Source organism: Lotus japonicus, chromosome 4 (genome assembly GCF_012489685.1).
Source record: "Lotus japonicus ecotype B-129 chromosome 4, LjGifu_v1.2".
NCBI classification, from domain to species: domain Eukaryota; kingdom Viridiplantae; phylum Streptophyta; class Magnoliopsida; order Fabales; family Fabaceae; genus Lotus; species Lotus japonicus.
The window spans coordinates 9,616,665-9,640,206 of NC_080044.1; the positions used below are offsets into that span (position 1 = coordinate 9,616,665).

Sequence of the window (23,542 nt, forward strand, 5' to 3'; positions counted from 1 at the left end):
AGTTTTACACTCAAGAGTTTAAAAGAACCAATTGTTAGAAAAATTATTTTTAATTTTAAATATTTTGTTTTTTATAATTAAATTTCACACTCAAGTGTGTGAAACATTTCAAATTTCACAATCAAGAGTGAGTTATTGAAGTATTCATATTTTAATTTGAAAAATAATTTTTAGTTTTCTTACATTTTCATTTCACTATCAAGAGTGTGAAATATTTTTAAATTTCACCCTCAAAGGTTTGAAATAACCAATTGTTAAAAATATGAAATTGTTTTACACTAAGTGAGTGTGAAACACTTAAAACACAAGGAAGAAGAAGAATAGAGAATGAATATTTCTCGGTTCACACTTATAAAACATGAAATGTTTTCACATATATTAAGTGTAAAAAGTGGCAACGAAAAAAAAATATGAGATGAAACTAAAGTGAAGGGTAGTGTGACAAACAAAAATGATCGTAGTGATAAAATAGGAAAATACATATGTTTGGAATGAAATTAAATTTTAAAGGATATTTGTGACATTTTGATGCACAAATTAGAAAAACTTTTATAACACCATTGGTACCTTGTTTTAACCTCACTTCTGGTATGCACATCTAAAAGCAAGGAATAAATATATACACATATAAACTGATACGATGGTTAGTGCAAAACAATATATAAAATAAGCAGCAATGAATATTGCAAGTTTACCTACACACTATTTGAATAACCTTCTTTGAAAAGTCAACTACTGTATTCTATTAATATTCATTTAATCTAAATAATTCTGAGATTTTTAAAATTAAAACCAGGAACGTATTTTAAACCTTTTCTAAAATCTTGTGTTCAAAGACAATGTATTAAAAAATCTCAAACTATACGGCTCCATTGTTGCTTCTCAACTCTTTATATGTACATAGCTAATTTAAAAAATGTTAAGCTGCCCAACCAGTTATTCTATTGAAAAAATGAGCCCACCATTAAAACTGTATTCCAATCAGTCCAATTGAGCCTCTTATGATAAACATAAATAATAAAAAAACTGTAATTGTCCTACGTCCAAAGTGTGACTGTAGAAGACCGTTAAGCCTATACAAACTTAAAAAAACACACAATGATATTTAACACAACACAAATTAAAATTACCATTTTTTTCAACGTTTTAAAATGATGCTCGTAAATTACTTATAAACATGAAGGCCTAATACCGATATTTCATCTGGCCCAAACATACAATGTTTTTTAATCACGTATAAACATGAACGCATAAAAGAACGACAATCTGGCCCACATAGCAAACTGATAGCTAAACCCTCAATCTCCAATCCGTAATTAGTAACAGCCACCAAGTTAAATATTATTTCTTGACAATGAATCATTCCTGTAAAGATTTTACACAAACATATAATGAAAGTGAGATCACCATGGTCAACAAAACTTCATTCGAAATAGTCATAAAAGAAATTTTAACAGCAATGATCAACTATATATTAAGATTCAAACATAGGAAAGACAGGGCATTTCCTTACAATCATCCAATACCAACATTCAAAAACTTAAATAATCCAAATAGTAAACAACTAATCCTACACAGTTGACAAATTGCAACTAAACGTTGCTTCTTCACCAATACTTACACAAACTGTTCCTACACACTTGATAATCTGCAACTGGAAGTTGCTTCTTCACAAACACTTAAACAAATTGCTTCTTAACAAACACATCCGTTAAAATAAACATTCTACAAACACTGCACCACACAACCAATGTCAATCACATCTTGTCCTTCTTCATCTTGAGTGACATCTTCTTCTTCCTCCCAAACCCGGACACCAATTCTTCATTTTCAGTTGATAGACTCCTTTTAGAGTTTATGATGTCCTGAGTATCTCCATTCAAATCAATGGTAGGAGACTCCAGTGCAAAGGGTGTTACAGGTGACTTGTCATCCCCAACAGTCCCAAAATCTTCCATCAAATCCTACCACACCAAAAACACAAACAATTACTTTCAACAGACAATGCACACAATCATAAATAATAAAAAATTCATTTTATAGACTATACAAACCTTTGCAACTCCTTCATGCTTCAATGTTGACTGGGGAGTCACCATAACACAGCTTGAAGATGCCCCAACCTTTATCCCGTAAGGATTAATATCAGACCCATCATTAGGAAAATATGTATAGCAAAAATAAGGCAAATGAACACGTACATTGTGCTCCAGCTGCATTTTTTTGAACTGCTGTATAATATCTTCATCTGTACACACTCGCTTAACACGATACGACGCCTCAAAACGGGACCTATCAAACCTTAGGCTAGTAAAATTCTTAACCTCAATCTTGAAAAGAGCAGCTGTACCAATGAACTTAGCAATTTCCTCCGGAATTCCATTAGAACCATCATCCTAACAATACACAATAAACACCAGATTATAATATGCTATTAGGTACACAACCAGATTAAATATCAAATTATTATAATTTATAACCTTTTCAGTCACTTCAACCATTTCAGTACATGATCTTCCCACCAACGAAGATGCTTCCTTATCAAAAAGAACCAAATTAGCAATCCCAGTATGGTCTTCCACAGTCAGCTGCAAACGATACCTATAACATGGATTGCAAACATCAATTGTTATATTGAATATCCTACATAAATAATGTATAAAGTACTCCAAACAAAACATATCATAACTTCCACATTCAACCTAGGATACACTGCAAGGACATGGCGATTACAGCTTTCACAAAAGAACATCTTTTCATCAGCATACACCTTCCTATTACATCTACAGGCCGTGTACCACCACTCAACACCTTCTTCAATTGGACAAATCCTACCATACACAACACAGATAACGTCCTGCAAAAAACCCACCTCAATAATTAGTAAAAGGACAATCACCACTTTAAATTTCACCTATCCTTTAAACATCCTTATCACCTTCTTCAAATCCTTCAATTCAGCAATTGTCTTGCTAGAAGTTAATACCAAGAAGTCATCCTCACCAGAAACACTTTTAGAATCTGTCAACTGGCTAAGAGACCTAGAACCACTATCATTTTTTTCCAAAAACCTGAACGACAAAATGAAACATTAAACCAAAATAAAAGCAATCTATCAACAATTATACCATCAATCACACTACCTCCTCTTCAACACATCAGCCATCGGTACAGGTGGATCAAACAATATCTTGGTGGCACCATGTACATTTTGGATACTATTATTGCCTTGGAAAGATTTAACTTTGGCAAACTGAACAATAACAACAGGGTTATTTAGGTCACCACCACCAAGGAAGTTGGTCAGCTCATCAGCATAAACACCAAATAGAGCACACTCAATCCTCAAACTGAAAACAACACAATTACACATTCAACCAACAAAACAATCATCCAAAGGCAGAGCTTAATTACATTCTACAAAGGAAAAAACAGTACCCTTCAGATTCAATTTCAACCACATTCATTTTAGATGTCTTCCCATGAGTGACAATCTCCCTTTCAACACCAACCCCAGTGTGAATCCCAATGACATCTGCATTACATGACAACCATACCATCAAACAAAATTCACACATGGAGCATAAAAATGAATACAACAATGATTTATTGCAAACATACCGACTAAAAAGTTTGATTCACACCCAGGTGAGAGGATCTTAGCAAGAGACACAAATGTGTAAGGAAACACCTCAATAGGAAACTGATTCATTGGACGAACCTCAGTCTTAAACATGAAACAAATCTTGTAGTTGTGCCTGGTCGTCTTGTAATCACCACAGCTATCCACCAAAACAAACCCTGAAATACTATACACGTTACCATCCACAAGCAACTTCTCAAACTTGTACATCAAAGTCTTCTTGATTGTGGCATGGATTTTGTTACCCTGCATATAACATACACACACACACATTAACATGGCTAACAGATTTAACTAACATAACCACATAGAGCTGGTATTAACACCTCACCTTAGAATCCATCAGCACCATCTCAAGAGAAAGGGGAAGTTTGGAACTGGCAAAACCTTTGCTATACCAGATCCTAATGACTTTCACCATAATCTTCCACTGTTCCTTTCCACTTCGAAGCTCAGAAACATCATTAAATACAGCTTTCATCTCGGATATTGAATTTCGAAAATCAGACGGGTTTGGGAATGAGTTTGCCTCATCTGCAGGTTCGAATGTTATTTATAGATAGCTCAATCACACACAAAGAAAAGCCACAGAAACAACATGTCAGATGATAATAGCTTGATATTATCCACCCACATACATGCGGTATGTACCCGTATTCGACCTAGGAGGAGACTGGGCACATCTAAAAGAGGAACCTGTAGGTTATATTTGTGGCCACCTAATGGTTAACTGCTGACGGATTTTGACCTACTGAAGAAAATAACTTTAATAAAAGAAAATGAAATAGTTGGATAAATTGACACCTGTAGGACTGCTCTGCTAACGCCACGTCGGATTTTTGTCCTCCTTAAGGGCTTGTGCATTGTATCTAGTATAGATACGGCCTCCATTGTTAATACCCCGTGAATAGACTCCATGAGTCTGCAGCCTGCAAGCATGACGGTCACAAAGGTTCATCAATGCAGTTTGTATTTCTTTACGGGTAAATGGTCACTTTGGTCCTCAAAAGTGTCAACCGACTTCACATTCGTCCCTGAATGAATTTTATTCACCTTGCGGTCCCCCAAAGTGTCAAACGTCCGTCACTTTAGTCCTTGACGTTAAAACACACAAACAGACGTTAACGGAAGGTTGAGTTGGAACGTTGAGAAAGTTTAAAATGCTTCAATTTAGTCCTTGATCTGGATTTTCCCCAAATCTTTATCTTCCTCAACCTGCAACCTTCATCACCTCAGATCTATCCCAGAAATCTTCATCTTCCTAATCAAAAGCCATCCCACATCCACCACCCATTCTCTTGCTTTTGGATCCAATCTCTCTTGACTCCTTTTTCGTCATGCACGCAAAACGATTACCCATTTTTTCCAAACCCAATTTCTCTACACAAAATTGCTGGAAATTGAAGAAAGTCACGATTTTTCTTTATGGGTATGTCCTTTTCCGTGGTTTCTGAGAGTTGTTGAGTGTGAGAGTTGTTGTTGGAATAAATGCATAAAAATGAAGAAAGAAATATGCGAATGAAACGAAGAGTTGAAGACTCAACTGGTTTTAGAGGTTATTAAATGCTTTTTTTCAGGGTTTCAATTCAGAGGTTATTAAACATCAACTTCTGATTATGGTGGTTGTGTTGTGTGTGGCCATGCCAAGAAGAAACCAAACTAGTCTTGGTCACCTCAGCCATTAAAGGATTCAAGAAAAACACATATTTTACTTCAAATTTTCTTGAGAAAATTGAGAGAAAGAAGAGAAGAGAGAATCAGAAGGTTTCAAGGAACAAAGTGCGGAAAAGGTAGGAGGAAAACGCTTTATGCGGGCTTTTGCAAGCTTGTTGGGAGGGATGAGAGAGTGGCCATGGTGCTGGTAAGGGGATCGATCCAGAAAAGGGTGGATGTGGGATGACTTTTGATTAGGAAGATGAAGATTTCTGGGATGGATCTGAGGTGATGAAGGTTGCAGGTTGAGGAAGATGAATATTTGGGGAAAAATTCAGATCAAGCACTAAATTGAAGCATTTCAAACTTTCCTAACGTTCCAACTTAACCTTCTATTAACGTCTGTTTGTGTTTTTTAACGTCAAGGACTAAAGTGACGGACGTTTGACACTTTGGGGGACCGCGAGGTGAATAAAATTCATTCAGGGACGAATGTGAAGTAGGTTAACACTTTTGAGGACCAAAGTGACCATTTACCCTTTCCTTACACGCCCGTGATATTCATCTTGTTTTCTTATTCAAGCCAAAGGATCTTTTAGCAGGTTCGTACATTCTCATTTCTCAATCACATGGTACTTCGTGGCATATGATAAATGGTAAACCAATGTAGTGATTTTTCTTTTTCTTTTTTCTTATCATAAATTGTGTTTGTTTGTTGTTTAATTTAATGCATTATTATTTTAATAGAACTCATACTTACATGTTAAATGTGTAATAGATAGTTGGAGGTTCGAATCCCAACTCTTGCGAATAGAAAAAACTCTTTGGCTAACCCCTACCACTTAGTCCGCTGACCGCGGGGTGAAGGATTAGTCTCACAGCTGTCGGCCTGAGGATACCTTGGTCAAGACGAAAAAAAAGTGTAATAGACCGGTGATATATCGATTAAATAGAAAAGAGAAGGAAAATAAAGAAAAAGTGAAGAAAAAGCTGAAAAAGCTTAACAACACAACCACCATGGATGCTTCACAAACAATGTTCTCTATATGTGCAAATTAAAGCAGGACCGTTGATGTTTCACATAGCACGGTCGTACATTTTATAAAACATCGTCGTGCTTAGTGACACATCTTCTTATTAAGAGCTAAATGTATGGTTTTATATTATATTTTAACACGCACCCTCATGCAAGAGTTCTTTGAACTTGAAGTGTGAATAAATGCAAATGTCCACCTACCATATGCTTAATTCCACTTTTTAATTAGAAAGTGAGTTGAGTAAGGGTTTCTAGAGTCTAGATGGCCGCTAAGTCATAGATAGTTCTTCTATTTTGATTCGAAACATCTCTATTTTTTAACTTTTTATTTTAAACCGAACACTTGAGAGTCACACTATAAGAAAAATCCTCATTAACGTTGACCAAAATCCAACGTTAATGAGACAAAAGCGATAGCACCGGCTTCGTGACTCATGTCAAATGTCAATTTAATGTTTTAGCACTAGTGTTTGGCACTGACGCTACTTTTAGCATCGTCTTAGGTAACTCGCCGAAACAACACACATGCTACCATGGTCGATGCTTCCAATTAGCGTCAATTGTATAAGTTAACTCTAACATTTTCATTTTAGTGTCGGTCGGAGAGGCCAACGCTATACCGATGATGCGAACCATTGGTAATTACTGACAATCGCACCCATGGGTAAGCCACCAACAACCTTCTCCATCAATAGCGTACTGACCGAACATACCATTGGTAAACTACCAACAACTATATATGAATCTAACAGTAATTTTTCCAACGATCCCAATACAAAAAGCTTCATAGCCTTCAAAATTATGTCGGTAAATTAGCATTACTTACGGTTTTCAGTGTCAAAGGCTTTTGGCAATTGCTTTTGAAAATTCAAAATCAATTGGATTCAGCCTTATACGTACGCGAGGAAGGTAATCAAAAAAGAAAAAAAAACTCATCTTGGTAAACAGTGTTTTTCTTGTAGTTTTTTTTTAGATAAGCCAAATGTGTATTGATAAGGAAGTACAAGGGGTACTTCAATCCCAATACAAGAGAAACCAACAAACCAAAAAGAAAAAGCCAAAAAATAACCAAAACAAACACTGAACTTTGAAACCAAAGAACAGTGGCAAACCCAACTAAAAACACCTACGGGCAACACCTAAAAAGCACCTCAAAAGCACAAAACTCACCAAAGATTCCAAACCAGAAACAATACAAATTCACCCCACAAAACACAGCAGCAATCTTAGTACCAACCCACCCAACTAAACCGACAGCACACACATAGTAGGATTCGTGCTCCACTCAAACATAGAATACCCAAAACCCTTCAAATTGGCCGTATTCCACTGCCACGACCGCCACCGAACAAGCTCCAAAGCTGCTGAAAGACAGAAAGATTATCCCCTATACACAATTCCATTGCGCATCTGCCATAGTGTCCAAGCACAAGCCAACCAAATTGATCACATCCCACTACGCTGCTGTTCATTCCCACCAAAATTAAATTGAAGAAGGTGTTCCCTTGCTGTCGCCGGCAGGACTATAATGACACCAAGCCACCGATAACACTCCTTCCACAGCTCTTGCGACGCTGAACAGGTAAATAATAGATGACACACCGACTCCTCCTCTGAACGACAAAAACTGCATTGCGCCTCCTCCTAGGTCAAGGCAATCCCGCGGGCCAACAAGTTTTGAAAACAAGGAAGATGATTGAGCAATGACCGCCACCCAAACGCTTTGACAGTCGAAGGCGCATTCGAGTGCCAAACCAGATTAAACAGAGGGTCAGGCGGACTCAAAGAAGGTTCCTGCATAAACGAGTAGGCAGATTGCACAGAGTACACCCCATCCACTGCTGGCTGCCAAGACCAAGAGTCTGATTTCCTGCCTGAAAGCCACTAGTAGGAAGATTTTGAATCATCGTAGTAAGCCACTCCTGCTCACGCGAACCCAAAGTACGACGCCAAGTAAACCTCCAACGCCATTGATTCTGCTCCCAAACACCACAATTTGCAACAACATCACGTTTCATATTGGACAGATTATAGAGGCGATAGAACTGCTCCCGAAGCACCCCCCCCCCTCCTGACCAATTCTCCAACCAGAACTGTGTGGCATCACCACCCCGAAATGATTTAACCACAGCCTCCTCAAACCAATTCACCTCCCTAAAATTACAAGCCTTGTGCACATCACGCCACCATGGAGACTCTTTTATATAAAAGGCATCCTCATGCTTGGCCTGAAGCACCCAACACCATAATGCACCCCGTTCTGTCTTCCATCTCCACACCCACTTCCCCAGTAATGCTCGATTAAATAAGTCCAAACACTTGATACCCAATCCTCCAACCTCCTTTGGTTGACAAATATCAGCCCACTTCACCCACGCTATTTTCCTTCCCCCATCACTAGCACCCCAAAGGAAATCCCGCATAATTCTATTACACACCTTCAAGACACACGTGGGAATCTTGAAATAAGATAAGAAAAATAAAGGCAACGCCGTTAGCACACTCTGAACCAAACACAATCGCCCTCCAAAAGAAACCATCTTGTGTTTCCAAGAAGCAAGTCTAGCCCTCAACTTCTTAATTACAGGTTCCCATGTCTTCATACAATCCGCCCTCGCTCCCACAGGAATGCCCAGATAAACAAACGGGATTGTCATAGTTTTACAGTTAAGGAAAGAAGCAAACTGATGAGTCACCCCAGAGTCAAGTGCAATAGTAGCCAATTTACTCTTATGAAAATTAACCTTCAGCCCAGAAACCAATTCAAAACAGCAAAGAATGCATTTCAAAACCACCAAATTCTGTATTGATGCCTCACCAAGAAAAACTGTGTCATCAGCAAACTGCAGCAGGGACACCTTCAAGCTTCCTTGCCGCCCAACCTTTATGCCGTTAAATTTCCCCACAGACACAGCGTTCTGGAACAACCCATTTAGACCTTCTGCCACTATTAAGAACAAAAAAGGAGCTAATGGATCACCCTGACGGAGACCCTTCTCCATCCGGAACTCCCTGGTCGGACTGCCATTAACCAACACAGACACAATTGCTGATTTAAGACAACCCATGATCCACCCAATCCACTTCTGACTGAACTGCATTCTCCCCATCATATACTCCAAAAAGCTCCACTCCACAGAGTCATAAGCTTTTTCATAATCAACCTTAAAAACGATACTAGGCCGCTTCTTAATCTTAGCTTCATGCATCACCTCATTCAAGACCACCACACTATCCAACATATGACGGTTCCCCACAAAAGCAAATTGACGCTCATCAATCACCTTCCCAATGACAAAGCTTAACCTGACTGCTAACAGCTTCGAAATCACTTTATAAATGCAGCCTATTAGAGAAATTGGCCTGAAATCATTAAGAGCTTGCGGGGACTGAACCTTCGGGATAAGAGCTATGAAGGACGCATTACAACCACGCGGCCAAGCACCCCTACGCCAAAACTCCTTCACAGCCTTAAACAGATCACCCTTCAGCAAATCCCAGAACCGCTGAATAAACCTGAAATTAAACCCATCAGGACCCGGACTTTTACTCCCCCCACACTCCCAAACTGCCCTTTTAATCTCATCCTCCTCAAAAACCGCAGTTAGACCAGAATTATCATCAATAGTAATAGATTTAAACTGCACACCATCAAGCTTTGGCCTATTTACACCAGCAGACTTGAACTTAGCCTCAAAGAAACCATGAACTGCCCCCTTTACTCTCTCTGGTTCCTCCTCCCAAACTCCATCAATCATTAAGCCAACAATGGAATTAACCCTCCTCCTCCAATTAATAGTAGAGTGAAAGAACCTAGAATTTTGATCACCCTCAACCAACCATCTCAACCGGGCCTTCTGACACAGCAAAGATTCATGGAACCGCAACACTCTCCAAAACTCTGTAAGAAGATCCCTTCTCAACACTACCTCCTCCTGAGACAAACCCTCATCCTCCTCCTTGACATCCAACAAATTAATCTTCTGAACAACTTCCACCCTACGGGTCTTCAGGTCACCAAAAACACCTTTATTCCACTCCTTTAAACACCCTCTGAGACCCTTCAACTTCTCCTTGAGAACATAAGCACCCCAACCATGCACCCTCATCCCCTTCCAAGATTGATCAACTAAAGGAGGCAAACGAGGGTCCTCAAGCCAACAATTCAAGACCCTAAAAGGTTTGGGGGCCCAATCATGATTAAGTTGCCGCAACAGCAAGGGACAATGGTCAGAGACATCACGATTCAGTACCAGTTGCGAGCAATTAGGCCAAGACTCACACCAAGCCTCCGACACCAAGAACCTGTCAATCCTGCTCTTAGCCTGATTATTTGGCCTCCTCCAAGTAAACTTTCGGCCCGCCAAAGGAAGGTCCACCAAATCCATATTTGCAATGAAAATATTAAACTCATGCATCTCTCTCCTTTGAGAAGAAAGCACCCCAGAAGTACCACGCCGTTCATCTTCCCACCGAACAGCATTAAAATCCCCCGCAAGACACCACTCCAAAATACTACAGCTACCACGCCAAGAGCAGAGAGCATCCCACATAGCCCTCTTCCCCTCAATGTCACAAGCAGAATAAATATTTACAATCACACACCGTCGCTGGTTCGGCTCCCAACGCCCCACCAGACCAAGAAAACCCAAACCCTCCACGCACTCCTCCAACACAAACAGCTTGGAATTCCAAACACATAAAAGACCCCCACCCCTATTCACAGCCGGGATTGCCCGCCACTCAAACTCAGAATCACCCCACAACATACTACACATCCTCCTATCTACATTCTGGCATTTAGTCTCCTGAATACATAACACTTCCACATGATTTTGACAGACCAATTCCCTCACCACCCTCCTTTTTGCCCCATCTCCCAACCCCCTAATATTAAAAGTCAACAGCTTCATTGAGCAACCCCATTAGTCCCCTCACCACCGTGACCCAAAAGCCCCACATGCCCTGGAGCATCACGTTTCGCCAACTCCAACAGCCTAGAAACCATCTCCGCTTCATCCCCTTCAAACGACACCCCAAACTCCTCCCCCATTGCCCACATATGCTTTGCATCAGATGTCACATCCCGAAGCCAATCTGTTGTGAGCGACTGGGATTCCGGCAGCGCAGAGAAAAGTGAAGAGATCACTCTCCTCCACTGCTTACGGAAAACTGCAGCTGATTGACCCTGGTCGGGTGCCGGAGGCGCTGAAGATGTTGGACGAGGAACACCATCATACAGACGTTGGGCAACCCCATCTCCCGCCGACCTTGCTTTCAGGCCTTCCACAACCTCCAACGCAATGGGAGAGGTGATCGCACCAGTAGAGCAAGGTTGAGCAACCATTGGAGTACACGATACCCTGTCAGGTTGGCAAGTTATAAGTTTTGGGTCAGAGCTCGCTTGGGTCGGATTTGGGTCAAACCCAGTTAACTTTGCACACGGCCCCACTGATGAAACAATATCCTCATGGTCCCCAATAACCACCTTCCTCGCTGGCACATCAGAATTAAAATGATCATTTTGTATTTCCAAAGAATTAACCCACGTGGGCCCCACAGGTTGTACATCCTTACGCACATGCACATTCTTTTCGGTAACCGTATCCACTAGCCCATCATTGGCAATGAGTATCTCATCATTAGCCTCACCAATCCCACCGCAATCAATGCCCTCATCATTATGAACATTCAAAAATTCAAATGTGCCACCTTGTATGTCGTTACCTGGTATCTCGCAAAAACTATTACTACCCCCCACGAAAAAATTCAAAGCCTCCTAAGTGAATTGCGTCGGCTCGCCTTCCGTCATGGCAATGGTGGCCGGAAGCGTTTCACTCCCTGCGCCCACATCCTCATCAGCAGCAGACCTGCCCAAGCCTTGTGAAGCATCACTTAGCGACCACCTATCTGAACCGTCTTCCTCACCCCCATCTGAACACCCCTTGGCACACTGACAAGGTGTCCCCGGAACGCCGCCAGTCTCTTCCACCATGCGAACCCAGTACTGCACCCCGTTAACACGCAACCTCCTACTATGATCCACAACACCCACCTGCGACGTTTTGATCTGAAGCCTGGCATACTCTAGCACGACCATCTCCTTTGTTTTGGCATCAATGGAGACCAACTCCCCACAGGGACGAAGAACCTCCTCAAAGCACTCCTTCGTCCACATATGTAACGGGAAACCGGTGCAGCGAACCCAAGTCACCCTAGCCTCCAAAACGACCTCTGGTGTCCAGTTGTAAATCGTTGTAAACACTGCATCAGGACCCGCCGTCAACTCCCTAAGAGCTTCCTCCAAGGCAAAGCCCTCAGGCCCAGTCAAGAGAACTTTGTCATCCCCCAGATACCTAACCTGGATAAAGTGGAAGCCATCAATGAACCCAGCATTTTGCAGCGACGCCACCAATTCAAAGTCTTTGATCACCCCCACCAGACTTCTCTGTAGCCAAGCAGAACCCTCAAGGATTGGACCAGTCCAGTCCTCAACAGGTGCAAGACGTGCTTCTGTCCTGGCCCCCTGCCTGTGGGTAGGCTGCTTGGGAACTCCCACAGGTTCATTTATGGCAGCCTGCTTGTTGGCTAACACAGGCACTGACTTGACCGCCTGAGCAAAAGTTTTCTTAGGTTGGATCTCCCCCCTCCTTGTCCCAATCCTGTTTCCCGGTTGCAAAGGCCGCGTCACACCACCACCAATGGAACGCTTGTCAAAACGAGGAAAATTAACATGCATCTTCAAGTGGCCAATGCGGATGGTATCCAGGTCTTGTTCAAGGCGGCTTGGATTCTGCACTCCAAGAAAACGAACAAAACCAAACCTTTGCCCCGCCTTGGTCCTTCTGTGCGCAATAAACACCTCCCAAACCGTAGCATACCGTTGGAAAACTGGCCAAAGCTCCTTCTCTATGAAATCCTCAGGGAAGTTGGAAAAGAAATAGTGAGTAATCTGGCCACCACTAGGTGATGGCTTACTCCCCCATATGCCTCCTGGACTCCGCCCAGCATAGGCAGAGTTACCCCATGCATTCCACTGCTTTTGCCGTCCAATAGCACCCGCTACGCCTCCTTTCTCTCTCCCCTTCTCTCTCTCCACTTTTCTCGCTCCTTCTCTCTCCCCATTTCACACCTCAATAATGGTGCTTCTCCATATTCAATGATGTCTCGTAAGTCAGGTTGTATTTGGTTTTCAGTTTGAAAGAAGTATGTTTGAGGCATTGAAATTCGAGATCGCATATTCCAATGCCTCAAACATGAAAGAGGCTTTGAACCTCCGTTGGGTGAAAGTACTTTCAAACTGAAAATCAAACAAACACTCAATGTGTATAGACTCAATGAACAACTACATCCTAGCCTTTTGGTATCGATCGGTAGTCTTCTCCATTGAAGGATTGAAGGCTTAAAACAGATTGATCTTCTGCAAGGTAGGTCTATTTTCCATTAGCTTCCCATATGAATCGCTTCCCTATAACACTTTAGGTGGTCAACTATGAGGCTAAACTATAATACGAACTGAAATAAACAAAAGAAAACACAAGAATGAGATTTTTCCACTATCTTTGACAATGATACAAGTGTTATCACGGCCTCTTCTGGCTTACACCCAAGTAGTGAGACAACACCTTCAAGCTAACAACAATCATATTTTTAGAAAGACTGATAAATTAAATTCTTCAAATTGAAACTGGTCTTTCTCTTTCAAATTCAAATAATGAGGATGCAATTAAAAGCTTAGCACAAAACTTTCTTCTAATTTTTTGGATACGCCAATTTGCACTAATAGCCACAAGGGGTGATGTAAGACCCAAGTTTTTAGCTTAGAATAAATTAGTGAAATTTCTTATTCACGAATAATTTCGATGTAACGTGAAGTAAGGAAGCTGGATAAACGTTTATTAAATGGAATAAATGTATGGAGAAGATATTTCACGAGAAGGTTAAGGACAAGATTCGAATCGATGGAACTTATGACGCAAGCAGTATTCGCTTAAACCTAGGACAAGAACCTTAGGAAAAGATTAATTCCAAAGATCTTCCACCCTTGGAACACTATAGGAATAAATTCCAAAGATCTTCCACCCTTGGAACACTATAGGAATAAATTCCAAAAATCTTCAGAGAAATGTTAGAACTTCTCTTAATCCTTATATAACAAGCGTTTCAAGGTGAAACCCTAGGATCTACGAACGTCCGATTCCAATCATCGGAAGTTTGCCGAAACTAAAACCCTGATAGTTCAAGAACCCTAAAATGAACTGTCAAGGAAGACTTTTTCTATTCGGAGCTTCAGATGAAGATTTCACACGCGTACGCCCACTCTAATCGACGTTCCAAATCTTTCTTCAGAAGGAAGTTTCTGCATCCGAGGTCAAAATCATAAAGTGCATAAAGTGCATTTTAAGCCGGTAAACATTAAAAAAAACAAGCCTCGAAAACCAAAAATCATACTGATATTTCTTTGAAGAATTAGAAGATTCAGCAGGAAGAATATCGTGTCTAAAATACGTTGGAATCAGTAGGAAAAATCGGAATCGCGAAATAATCATTTTCTCACGTTTTCAATTTCCTATAAATAGGACTTCAAAAAACTCAAAAAAATCACACCATCCTTTTCATTTTCTTTGTTGGCCGTGGGTGAGCTTTTTGGAGGAAAAGGAGGAGATTTGATTTTTTCCAATTCTTGACCGATCGTCGTTCTGTTCGTTGCTACGCATAGGCCTCGAGGTACTGATGTTATTTCTTTCTTCTGATCTTAAATTCCGTCGCTTTTTGTTATGTCTTTCTGTGCTCCAAGTTTTGAGCTTTTTGTAAAACTGTCCAAATAGGTTGATTTTAGTGTCTAAATATATTCTCTTCGTACCCAAGAGTACTTCTAGCGGATTACATTTTGCCGAATGTCGCCGAAATGCTGCCGGAATTCATTTCTGTAGGAAATACCCATTTTTGGCTAAAGTTCCGTCCTTTGGGCTTAAAACTCTCGACTGAGCTTAGCGTTAGTAGGATTAGTCGTCATAATCGTCGTTGGTGTCGACCCCATCTAATTTGTTTTTCGAAATTCTGATTTTGAGTTTCCGAGCTAAAAATATTGACCAAAATACCCCTGTGACAGTTTTCGATCTGATAATTTTTCTGAGAGTTTCCCTGGCCTAGATATCGCCTAGGAATACCTAGGAATTGATTTAGATCGAAGAAAAAGTTCGGAAACCCTATTTTTGAGAGTGGCCGAAACCTATTTGTTAGGGTACCGTGTCCAAAAATAATTTTTGAGTCTCTATGACCTGAGCCATTGAGTAGCTATTTCGATTGTCAAAATTTTGGCGTTGGTTTCGTGTCATTCCGAGTTATGTAGCTCGAGTTATGCTCGTTTTAGCGAACGAAGTCTCCGTTGTCAATTTGTGCCTAAATAGGAACTCTGAAGCTTTAAAAGCTTTCTTTACGATTTCGATTAGTATTGTTAGATCGTGTTGCTTCTAGTGAAGCTTGTGTTGATGATTGTGTTTCCTTGTTCTAGGTTCACAACTTCCATGCCCAACTTCTACTCACGAAGGTAAGGGTAACTCAGTTTTAGAGCGTCTTTGAGTCTTGCATGCTTTTATCGCACTGCCTGTGTTTGAGATGAAGATGTTTATATTGATTGGCAGATGATTATGATTACTATGCTTGCTTATGTTGACTGTTTCTGAGGCTTGTGCCAAATGTTTTCTGAAGGCTTCGGCCGAGTAAACTTATTGAGACGTGTGTCTCCGTTTTCTGAGAGGCTTTGGCCGTTTACTGGTTTCTGTCATTGAACTGAGTTAGTATGCAATTGAATTGAGTTATGCTTGTTGAAATTATGAATAACAGTTGGTTATTCTGAGTTGATCATTGGTTTGGGCATTGTTGTTGACTGACTTGGCATATAGGCTTTGGTTCTTAAGTGGCGATGAGGTGGGTGTGGTCCCACGTGATTGTCCCATCTTTCGAGGCGTTATAAAGTGGCAATGAGGTGGGTGTGGTCCCGCGGGATTGTCCCATCTTTCGAGATGTTCTAAAGTGGCGATGAGGTGGGTGTGGTCCCACGCGATTGTCCCGTCCGGAGTGGCGTTAAGTGGCAATGAGGTGGGTGTGGTCTCGCGTGATTGTCACGTCTTGAGAGACGTTGCTGATCGATCCATTTTGGTAGAAGCATATAGTTGCATTATAGGGAACTAACACCTAACCCTATGTTGTTATTAGTTTATTGATATCTGATTTGATGTTATATGTTTGGTTGTCGATATCTGAATTGATGTTATATGTTAGGTTGTCGATATTTGAATTGATGTTATATGTTAGGTTGTCGATATCTGAATTGATGTTATATGTTAGGTTGTTGATATATGAGTTTAGTTATGTTGTTGGTTTATTTACCATGATAGGTAGTTAAATTTGAATAGCATGATTTTCTCTTTCATACATGGTAATTGTATGGAGTTAACCCTTTCTATTTGCTACTTGTTGTTTGGGCGCTTAACGCTATTAGGCGATGGAGAGCCTTCCGCTGAAGCTTAGCTGTTCAAGTTGGAGACCGTGACCGTGGGCGGTCGAGTAGAGGTGGATGAAGCAGTTGCTTCTCCCTTTTTAGTGGACTATGTCTGAGTTTCTTTTTCCTTCTGAAAACTCTGTTGTTTAAACCTTATATTCGCCACTTGTCTAAGTGAGCGTACTTACTTTGGAAACTTGTTCATGATGATGTATGACACTATTATTATTATGTCGGGAATGGATTGTTGAATAAAGTCTATGTTATATATTCAATTATGTTCAGCTGTTTCGAAAAGGAAAAAAAAATATATTGTGTTTTCTCAGGATTAAGAAATAGTCCTTAGACTTATTAGGTTACTAATGTGACTCCTCAGTTGAGAAATTGGGGCGTTACAGGTGCCACATAAGAGTAATGCTTCGTTTGGTAGAGTAGAGAGAGATAGAGAAGAGAGAGTAGAGAAGAGAGAAATAGGTGAGAAATAGAGTAAATTTAGAGGTTGTTTGGTATAGTAGAGATAAAGGAGAGAGAGAAATGAGAAATAATGAGGTTGAAGAAAGAAAAAAATTAACTTTTAATTAAAAAACAATTTTTTACAAAAAAGGTGTCAGATTGAAGATAGTGGCGGTTCTAAACCGCCACTAAATACACATGACAACAATAATTAAAATATAGTGGCGGTTTCAAACCGCCACTAAATGCACAGGATACGAGAAAAAAAAAAGTGGCCCAGGATGCTTTCTCTTCGCAATTTGCGAAGAGAACAAAAAGTGACATTTTGGCTCCCTCTCTCTCTCTCTCACCTGAATCTCTCCTTCACCACAAGGGTGATTTCACCCTCTCTCCTCTAACTCTCTCTTCTCTCAATCTCTCTTCTCTAACACTTTGTTTGGTAGAGTAGAGAGAGATAGAGAAGAGAGAGTACAGAAGAGAGAAGTTGAGTAGAGAGAAATATGTGAGAAATAGAGTAGATTTAAGCTTCGTTTGGTAGAGAAGAGAGAGATAGAAAAGAGAGAGTAGGGAAGAGAGAAGTTGAGTAGAGAAAAATAAGTGAGAAATAGAGTAGTTTTACACTCTGTTTGGTAGGGGTGAGTTAGGATAGAGAGAGATGAGAAGAAGAGAGATAGAGGGAAGGTAGGGAAAGTTACCTTGTTTGGTGGTAGAGAGAGTGAGGTGAGAGAGAGATAGAGGGTGGGAAAATCCCACTTTTTTATCTCTTCGCGTTTTGCGAAGAGATTCACGTGGGGGTGTTTTTTTTTTTTTGATTACGGTGCAGTTAGTGGCGGTTCCAAACCGCCACTATTATATTTTTTGTCCTTTTCTTAGCATTTAGTGGCGGTTCTAAACCGCCAGAACCGCCACTAAATGCATTCTAACACCTTTATTATAAAAAATATTTTTTTAATCAAAAGTCAATTTTTCTCTTTCTTCCACCTCATTATTTTCCATCTCTCTCTCTTTTATCTCTATCATATCAAACAACCTCAAAATCTACTCTATTTCTCACCTATTTCTCTCTACTCAAACTCTCCCTTCTCTACTATCTCTTCTCTATCTCTCTCTACTCTACCAAACAGAGCATAAGGCCTTGTTTGGCGGGAGAGAGATGGAGAAGAGATTGAGGGAAGAGAGAGAGGTATGAGAGAGATTGATCAAGTACCTTTGTTTGATACCAAATTACTGTAGACAAGAGAGAGATAAAGGGTGGTGTTTTGTTGCTTTTTGCAGTCTTCGCGTTTTGCGAAGAGATGGGGCCAACATGCCAATTTTTTTATTCCTTGCTGTGTTAGTGGCGGTTTAGAACCGCCACTATCTGCATTGTTGACTTTTTTGTTTTAATAATTATTTTTTTAATCAAAAGTTAATTGATTTCTCTCTCTTCCACCCCATTAATTCTCATCTTTCTCTCCTTTATCTCTATCATACCAAACAATCTCTAATGTTTTGTTTGGCAGATGTGAGTTTGTGAAGAGAGAGATAGGTTGGAGAGAGTTAGAGAAGAAAAGAAGAAGCACCCTTGTTTGGTAGGGGGAGAGAGGGGGAGAGAGAGAGGTGAGAAGGTGAGTTTTTCGGTCTCCCCAAAATGAAGAGAAATGGGGAGAGAGAGGAAAGCTGTTTCATTTATTTATATTTTAATATTTCTGGCGGTTATAAGTTGTCAGAAATTGTCAAAAACCGCCAGAAATGTTTTGACACAATAAAAATTATTTTTTCTCTCTCTTCCACCTTATCATTTCTCTTCTATCTCTCTTCTCTTTTTATTATACCAAACAACCTTTAAACTCTCTCCTATCAAACAAGGTCTAAGAAACGGAAACGGGTTGGAAACATGTCTAGCTCATTTTGACTTGTGTTGTCTATGTTCTTCATGACGACATGGCCCACATGAAGAAAGATGAACTCCATCACAGTCTATAGGGTAAAATACACTGCTGAGGGTTGTGATGTAGATTCTATAGAAGCATGCATTCTCAATACAATAAATTTTTTATGCAGAAGAAATTTCTGTCCTTTTCTCTCACATGATCGGCAGTGTATTTCACTATTTCCCAAGAAATACAGATCCAGTATTTTTTTTATAACATATGAATTCCCTACTGCAGTTGGCAAAATTGTAGGCAAGATAAGATCATGTCTTTCCTCACAAATGGAGAAGTGCATACCCTGTTCAATGACTCTATGGAATCTTTTCTATTTCATCATAATGTGTTTGGGAGCTGAAACATTTCCCAACGCTTTAAGATATTGCACAAAAACATTAACTTTTCCAGGTTGCCCCGTAAATGCTACTCCATCCATTCAAAAATTATTGTAATTTAAGGTTTATGCATTAAGTTTAAGAGTTCATTAATTGATGTTATAATTTGACTAAAACACCCTTATTTAATATGAATTATGTGAAAGAGAGAGAATAAAAATTATTGGTCAAATAATTGGTGAGAATTGTGATTGGTGGAAATAAAAAGTGATACTTGGGAGATACAATATTAAATAAGGGCATGAATGGAAGAGAATGAGATAAAATGCTTTAAATATGTAAAACAACAATGGTTTTGAAACAAAACAAAAAAGTTAAAACTACAATAGTTTTGGAACGGAGTTAGCATATACTCCCTCCGGTCCTATTTATAAGCATGAAAGAGAAGAAAAATCTTGGTCCTTTTTATAAGAACCAAATGAAAGTTTGAGCTATATTAATTAATTTTTTCCAATGATGCCCTTATTAATTCTAACTTGTAAAATGTGTCTCATTAATTATTCTCTCTCTTTTCCACTTTCCAACACTAATAACAAAGGGTAATTTTGGAAGTTCATTTTAATTTAAGACAAATTTAATGCATTTTATCTAGTTTAACTACATTTCTTAAACTATGTGAATTTTTTTTTGTTGCTTATAAATAGGACCGGAGGGAGTACGTGGGAAGAAGCCTAGATTTACGAAGAAGAATAAAAAATAGAATGGGATGTCAAATTTTGGTTATGGCAAAGAGAGCAAAAAACTTGATTAATTTCTTCAGAAGCATTTTCACAGTCTAAGCCACCTTCATGATAATCAAGTTGAGAACCATTATCAATAGTAGAATCCATGCTGGCAAAAAAATTCTTCAGGATTTACTTTTTGCAACTTAGTCATTCATTTGTAATCGATCTCAGCAAATTTCTTCAATTAGTTTTCAATTAGAGCTGATAAACTACAACTAATTATTCTACAAACTATGACTATATTTATTATCATTCCTGTGCATTTCCATCAATAATGAAAACAAGAAGTGACAACAAAGAAAGACTGAGAGAGAAGCTGAACGTTGTCAAGAGGAAGAAAGTGAAATGAATGAGAGATGATTATGGCAAGTTGGCAAGACAACTATACTTGTCTCTCACACAAGGTCTCTTAAGTTTTTTTTCCCTGTTTCTAATAAATTTTATATTTCTTTATGTATTTTTGTCAAGTTTCTATTTTTATTTTAAATCATCGAATGATAGTTCAAGTGGTAATAGGAGTTATGAAACATATGAGCTAGGATGAGAAAGTCCATGGATCAATTCATGTAGGGGACAATTTAATTTTAAAGGCTTACCAAAAAATGATTTCGCTCGACTTAACTCATTTTTATTTCAACTCGTGATAAATCAGTTAGAAATTAGAATGAACCGCGTTAACTCACTTGAGGCCTAAATATAATGATGGATGTGCGCACCACTTTTATGATTGTGAAAGCAGACGTTGGACACAACCTTTGTGGAGAGATTCTGGGTTAAAATAAAAGTGCGCGCACTTTATCTAAGTAATAATGTGGGGTTGTGTAAAAAAAATAGGATTAATTCACAAATTAGTCTCTGTCTTTGTCCCGCCGTCTGAACTATGTCTCTGACCGAAAAAATATGTGGAATAAGTCCTCTATTTTATAAAACGTCTGGAGCAAGTCCTCGCCGGAGTCCGGAGTTCCGGCGAGTGATGATGTGGCTTGCTGATTGTGTTAATGGGGCTTACGTGGATTTAAAAAATAAAAATGAAATTTGGGTTTGGGGTTTTTGGGTTAGGGTTTTGGTTTGGAGTTTCTAGGTTGAAAGGGGATTTGAGGTTTCTGGGTTGAAATCCCTCTTCAATTGGTGTTGTTGGTCGTCCAGTATTGTCCCAGTAGTGGCTTGCTGTAGTTTCCAGTTGGGTTCTTAAAGCATTAAAATTTCTAATTATGCTGATACGTGGGTGGGTGTGGGATTCCTTTATGGTAAATGAATTAGGCTTCAATGAATTAATCTTTGATTGTGAGTTCTATATTGATATTGTATGGATTCTATATTGTTGAGACATGAGTGGGTGTGTGAATTTCCCGTAGTTGCACTTTGTATGGATACATACTAGTGTGTGGATTTTCAGTAGCTTCAATGAAATTTCAGTGGGTTTTTGTTTGTTTTTTAAATTAAGGATTAAGTTGTTGTAATTACTGTCAAAAAAGTTGGTGTAATTAATACTTATTTTTTAATTAATGCTTATTTAGATTTTTTATTTATTTTTAATTAATAATTAATATTTTCTATTTATTTTTTAAATCCACGTAAGCCTCATTAATACAGTCAGCAAGCCATATCATCACTCGCCGGAGCTCCAGACTCCGGCGAGGACTTGCTCCGGACGTTTTATAAAATAGAGGACTTATTTTACAAATTTTTTCGGTGAGGGATCTAGTTCAGACGGCGAGACAAAGACATGAATTAATTTGAGGATTAAGCCAAAAAATATTATATTTTCATTCATTGCTATATCACTTTCTTTTTATCCTATTTTGATCCACTTTTTATTTCTACTCTTTATTCTTTTTCATATCATATCATTTATTATATCTTTCATTTCTCTATCTTTTTACCATTTATTTCTCAAGATATTTGAATCAAGAAAAAACAATTAATAACCTATTTTGATTTGGTTTATTCATATGCACTTTACAATTTTTTTTTATCCCAATTTACTCATTTTTAATTTATCTCTTCTTTTTCTATCACATCATTTATCTTATCTTTATTTTTCTTCCTATTTTATTATGTGTGATGTTAGTAATTTTATTTTTTATGTGAAGTCAACTTTATCCAACAAATTTACCTAAATTCACATGTGTCTTTCTTCCCACATGAAGCAAGACAAAATGACCCTAAACCCACGTCTATGCTGTCGCGTCATGTAATAAAAAACATTATCTTGCTTCTTCCCACACTCACCAGGTTCCCGCATTTGAGCGAACCTCAAAGCCAAAAACTCATTATCAAAGATGGTGTATGTGTAAAATTGAGTCATGAAAATACAAAACGAAAACATGTACATGAGATTACAAGAAAAAAATCCAAAAAAGCGTGATTGAAAGTTTGTGACCATTGAAAACTTGTCGGAAAGCAACTTATCATCAACGTTGTGGATCGTGCCATGTTTCGCACTCTCATTGGCTCAACATCACATCAATGATTCAACTCACTCACCGTTGGTCCACGTTCAAGCATCTCTATGGTTCCATCTACTTTTTTAAAAGACTTAAAAAAAGCTTAAATATGTTTTTAGTCCCTAAAAAATTAGCAAATATTATTTATAGTCCCTAAAGTATATTTCTTAATTTTAAATCTAAAGATATAAAGTACATATTTTAGTCCTTGCTTGTTAAGTTTTTTTATGTGACTCATAGAAAGATGATTCGTCATATTTACTTGAAGTCTTTTTTTTTTATCTCATCTGGCACATCGGAACCCACTAATCCATACCTAGGGGCTAGGACTCCCATCGCCTTCGTTGGCAAGCTCGTTGTCATCATTGCATATTTGGTTGACGCGAAATTCCATTAACAACAACATTCAAACTCTTCCTTGATAATGTTAGTGGGTCCCACAATATAAAATCAAATAAAAAACTCCAAGTAAGAAGGATAAATAATAATCATTCTATGATGCACATAAGCAAAACTTAACAAGAAGAAAGCAGAAAGAGGAAAGGAAACAGGCTAGTCCCGGCCGACGGTCTCACAAAGAGACACTCATCATATCCGCAAAAAACAAACTACCCATGTCATTTGGGGGAGAAGCCACCATGTGCAAAGGGTCCTCCTGACGGGCTCCCAACTTAGCCAAGAAATCACCACAAGCACTACGTTCTCGAAGGGTATGTTTTAGATCAACTAACCACGATCTCTCCATTAAGTCCTTGAGGCCACAAAATACTCACCGG

The 23,542-nt window shown here is 39.0% G+C and overlaps 2 protein-coding genes across 2 annotated transcripts; both read right to left on the minus strand.

Annotated features, from left to right (window-relative positions):
* Positions 1-1,504: 1,504 nt before the first annotated feature.
* On the minus strand, positions 1,505-3,513 carry LOC130716260 (replication protein A 70 kDa DNA-binding subunit C-like). The gene is made up of 7 exons (XM_057566467.1): positions 3,439-3,513; positions 3,144-3,350; positions 2,939-3,071; positions 2,703-2,857; positions 2,481-2,601; positions 2,055-2,396; positions 1,505-1,964 (listed from the first exon to the last, which is right to left on the minus strand). The coding sequence occupies exons 1-7, from the start codon at positions 3,465-3,467 to the stop codon at positions 1,758-1,760; spliced, it is 1,194 nt and encodes a 397-aa protein (XP_057422450.1). The 5' UTR covers positions 3,468-3,513; the 3' UTR covers positions 1,505-1,757.
* On the minus strand, positions 3,502-4,124 carry LOC130712255 (uncharacterized). The gene is made up of 3 exons (XM_057562088.1): positions 3,975-4,124; positions 3,645-3,889; positions 3,502-3,535 (listed from the first exon to the last, which is right to left on the minus strand). The coding sequence occupies exons 1-3, from the start codon at positions 4,122-4,124 to the stop codon at positions 3,502-3,504; spliced, it is 429 nt and encodes a 142-aa protein (XP_057418071.1).
* Positions 4,125-23,542: the final 19,418 nt, after the last annotated feature.

Coding starts and splice junctions, on each gene's coding strand:
- LOC130712255 (XM_057562088.1), bottom strand. CDS start 4,124: ATGAAAGCTGTATTTAATGATGTTTCTGAGCTTCGAAGTGGAAAGGAA. Junction 3,890..3,974: donor TGGTGCTGATGGATTCTAAG/GTGAGGTGTTAA, acceptor TGTTATATGCAG/GGTAACAAAATCCATGCCAC. Junction 3,536..3,644: donor GCTAAGATCCTCTCACCTGG/GTGTGAATCAAA, acceptor CATGTAATGCAG/ATGTCATTGGGATTCACACT.
- LOC130716260 (XM_057566467.1), bottom strand. CDS start 3,467: ATGAATGTGGTTGAAATTGAATCTGAAGG. Junction 3,351..3,438: donor GTTGAAATTGAATCTGAAGG/GTACTGTTTTTT, acceptor TGTTGTTTTCAG/TTTGAGGATTGAGTGTGCTC. Junction 2,602..2,702: donor GTCCTTGCAGTGTATCCTAG/GTTGAATGTGGA, acceptor TCCATGTTATAG/GTATCGTTTGCAGCTGACTG.